This window comes from Octopus bimaculoides, chromosome 28 (genome assembly GCF_001194135.2).
Source record: "Octopus bimaculoides isolate UCB-OBI-ISO-001 chromosome 28, ASM119413v2, whole genome shotgun sequence".
In the NCBI taxonomy this organism is placed as follows: domain Eukaryota; kingdom Metazoa; phylum Mollusca; class Cephalopoda; order Octopoda; family Octopodidae; genus Octopus; species Octopus bimaculoides.
Genome location: NC_069008.1, coordinates 16,728,222 through 16,729,709, shown reverse-complemented (window position 1 = coordinate 16,729,709; position 1,488 = coordinate 16,728,222). Strand labels below are relative to the sequence as shown.

General features: G+C 42.1%; 1 protein-coding gene across 1 annotated transcript in view; it reads left to right on the top strand.

Annotated features, from left to right (window-relative positions):
- The window catches only part of LOC106878050 (mothers against decapentaplegic homolog 3), a 55,090-nt gene that overhangs the window by 40,012 nt on the left and 13,590 nt on the right, over nt 1–1,488 (top strand). The window contains exon 2 of the mRNA XM_052977399.1: nt 874–1,067. Within this exon, the coding sequence (XP_052833359.1) occupies nt 874–1,067 (194 nt within the window). The remainder of the gene's footprint in view (nt 1–873; nt 1,068–1,488) is intronic.

Sequence of the window (1,488 nt, the reverse complement as noted above, 5' to 3'; positions counted from 1 at the left end):
TGTGTGTGTATATGTTTGTGTGTCTGTGTTTGTCCTCCCTAACATCGCTTGACAACCGATGCTGGTGTGTTTACGTCCCTGTAGCGGTTCGGCATAAAGAGACCGATAGAATAAGTACTAGGCTTACAAAGAATAAGTCCTGGGGTCGATCTGATTCAACTAAAGGCGGTGCTCCAGCATGGCCACAGTCAAATGACTGAAACAAGTAAAAGAGTGAAAGAGTAAATAAGATTTAGCAAAACTGGAATAAAGTAACAAAAGAAATAAAAATACAAAGTAGAAGAAGAGATATAATACTATAGAGTTGAGAACAGGATGATGGCTTGGATGAAATTGTAGTGGTCATAGATAATATCTTAGCTGGACCACTCGTTGAAATCTAGATTAAGGTTGTAATTTGATATCGTTGTGATGAGTGGTCAGTTTAGCCAAACAATACCACTAAAAAATTCCTAGCTTTATAAACTTATCAATTACACAGGTACAGACTTAGAAGTCAAAGTATATGGATATACTGCCAAAACAGACACACAAGTCCGGTGCAGTCTAGCTGCTTCATTCTCCTGGGTTGGTGTTAGAAAGGGCATCCAGCCGTAAAAACCCTGCCGAAACAGTCACAGACATCTGGTGCAGACTTCTGCCTGACCAACCCCTGTTAAACATTGATGATTTTGCTCAGGGTGTGCCATACAGTGGGACTGAACCTGGAACCCACGTGGTTAGGCAGCAAACTTCTCAACCGCGCAACCATGTCCAGCATATTTTGATCAGCATATTTTGTTAGAAATTTGATCATGAAATTATTCAAGTCTTAATTTTTCTTTTTCTTTTCTTTTTTTCCTTTCTTTTTATTTTTTTTTTGGACATTTCTAGCTCTTTAGATGGTCGATTGCAAGTTTCACACCGTAAAGGCCATCCACACGTGATTTATTGCCGTCTGTGGCGGTGGCCAGATCTACAAAACCATCAGGAATTGAGGGCTGTTGAGAACTGTGAATACGCATACCATTTGAAACGTGAAGAAGTTTGTGTGAATCCATACCACTATACCAGAGTGGAGGCCCCAGGTGAGTGTCTTGGCTGGGATTAGAAACCCTTTTGCTTGTTTACTTGTTTCAATCAGTGTTGCTTTCTCTTTTCTCACACACTTCTCTCTCTCTCTCACACATTCTCTTCTCTCTCCTTCATACTCTCTATCTGTCTGTCTCTCTTTCTCACAGTCCTCTCACCACCACCACCACCTAGTTGCATCTTTCTATGTCACGTTCTCCTCCCACTTACCTTTAAACTCTGTTCCTCTTCTCGGCCAGCCATTACTACCAACACTACCTCCATCACCACGACAATGACGATGATGAGGACTATCACTATCATTATTACCACCATAAACAACGCTACCACCACTACAACAACCATTGCTACCACTAACACCACCACCACCACCAACACCACCACCATCCACCACCACCACCATCCACCACCACCACC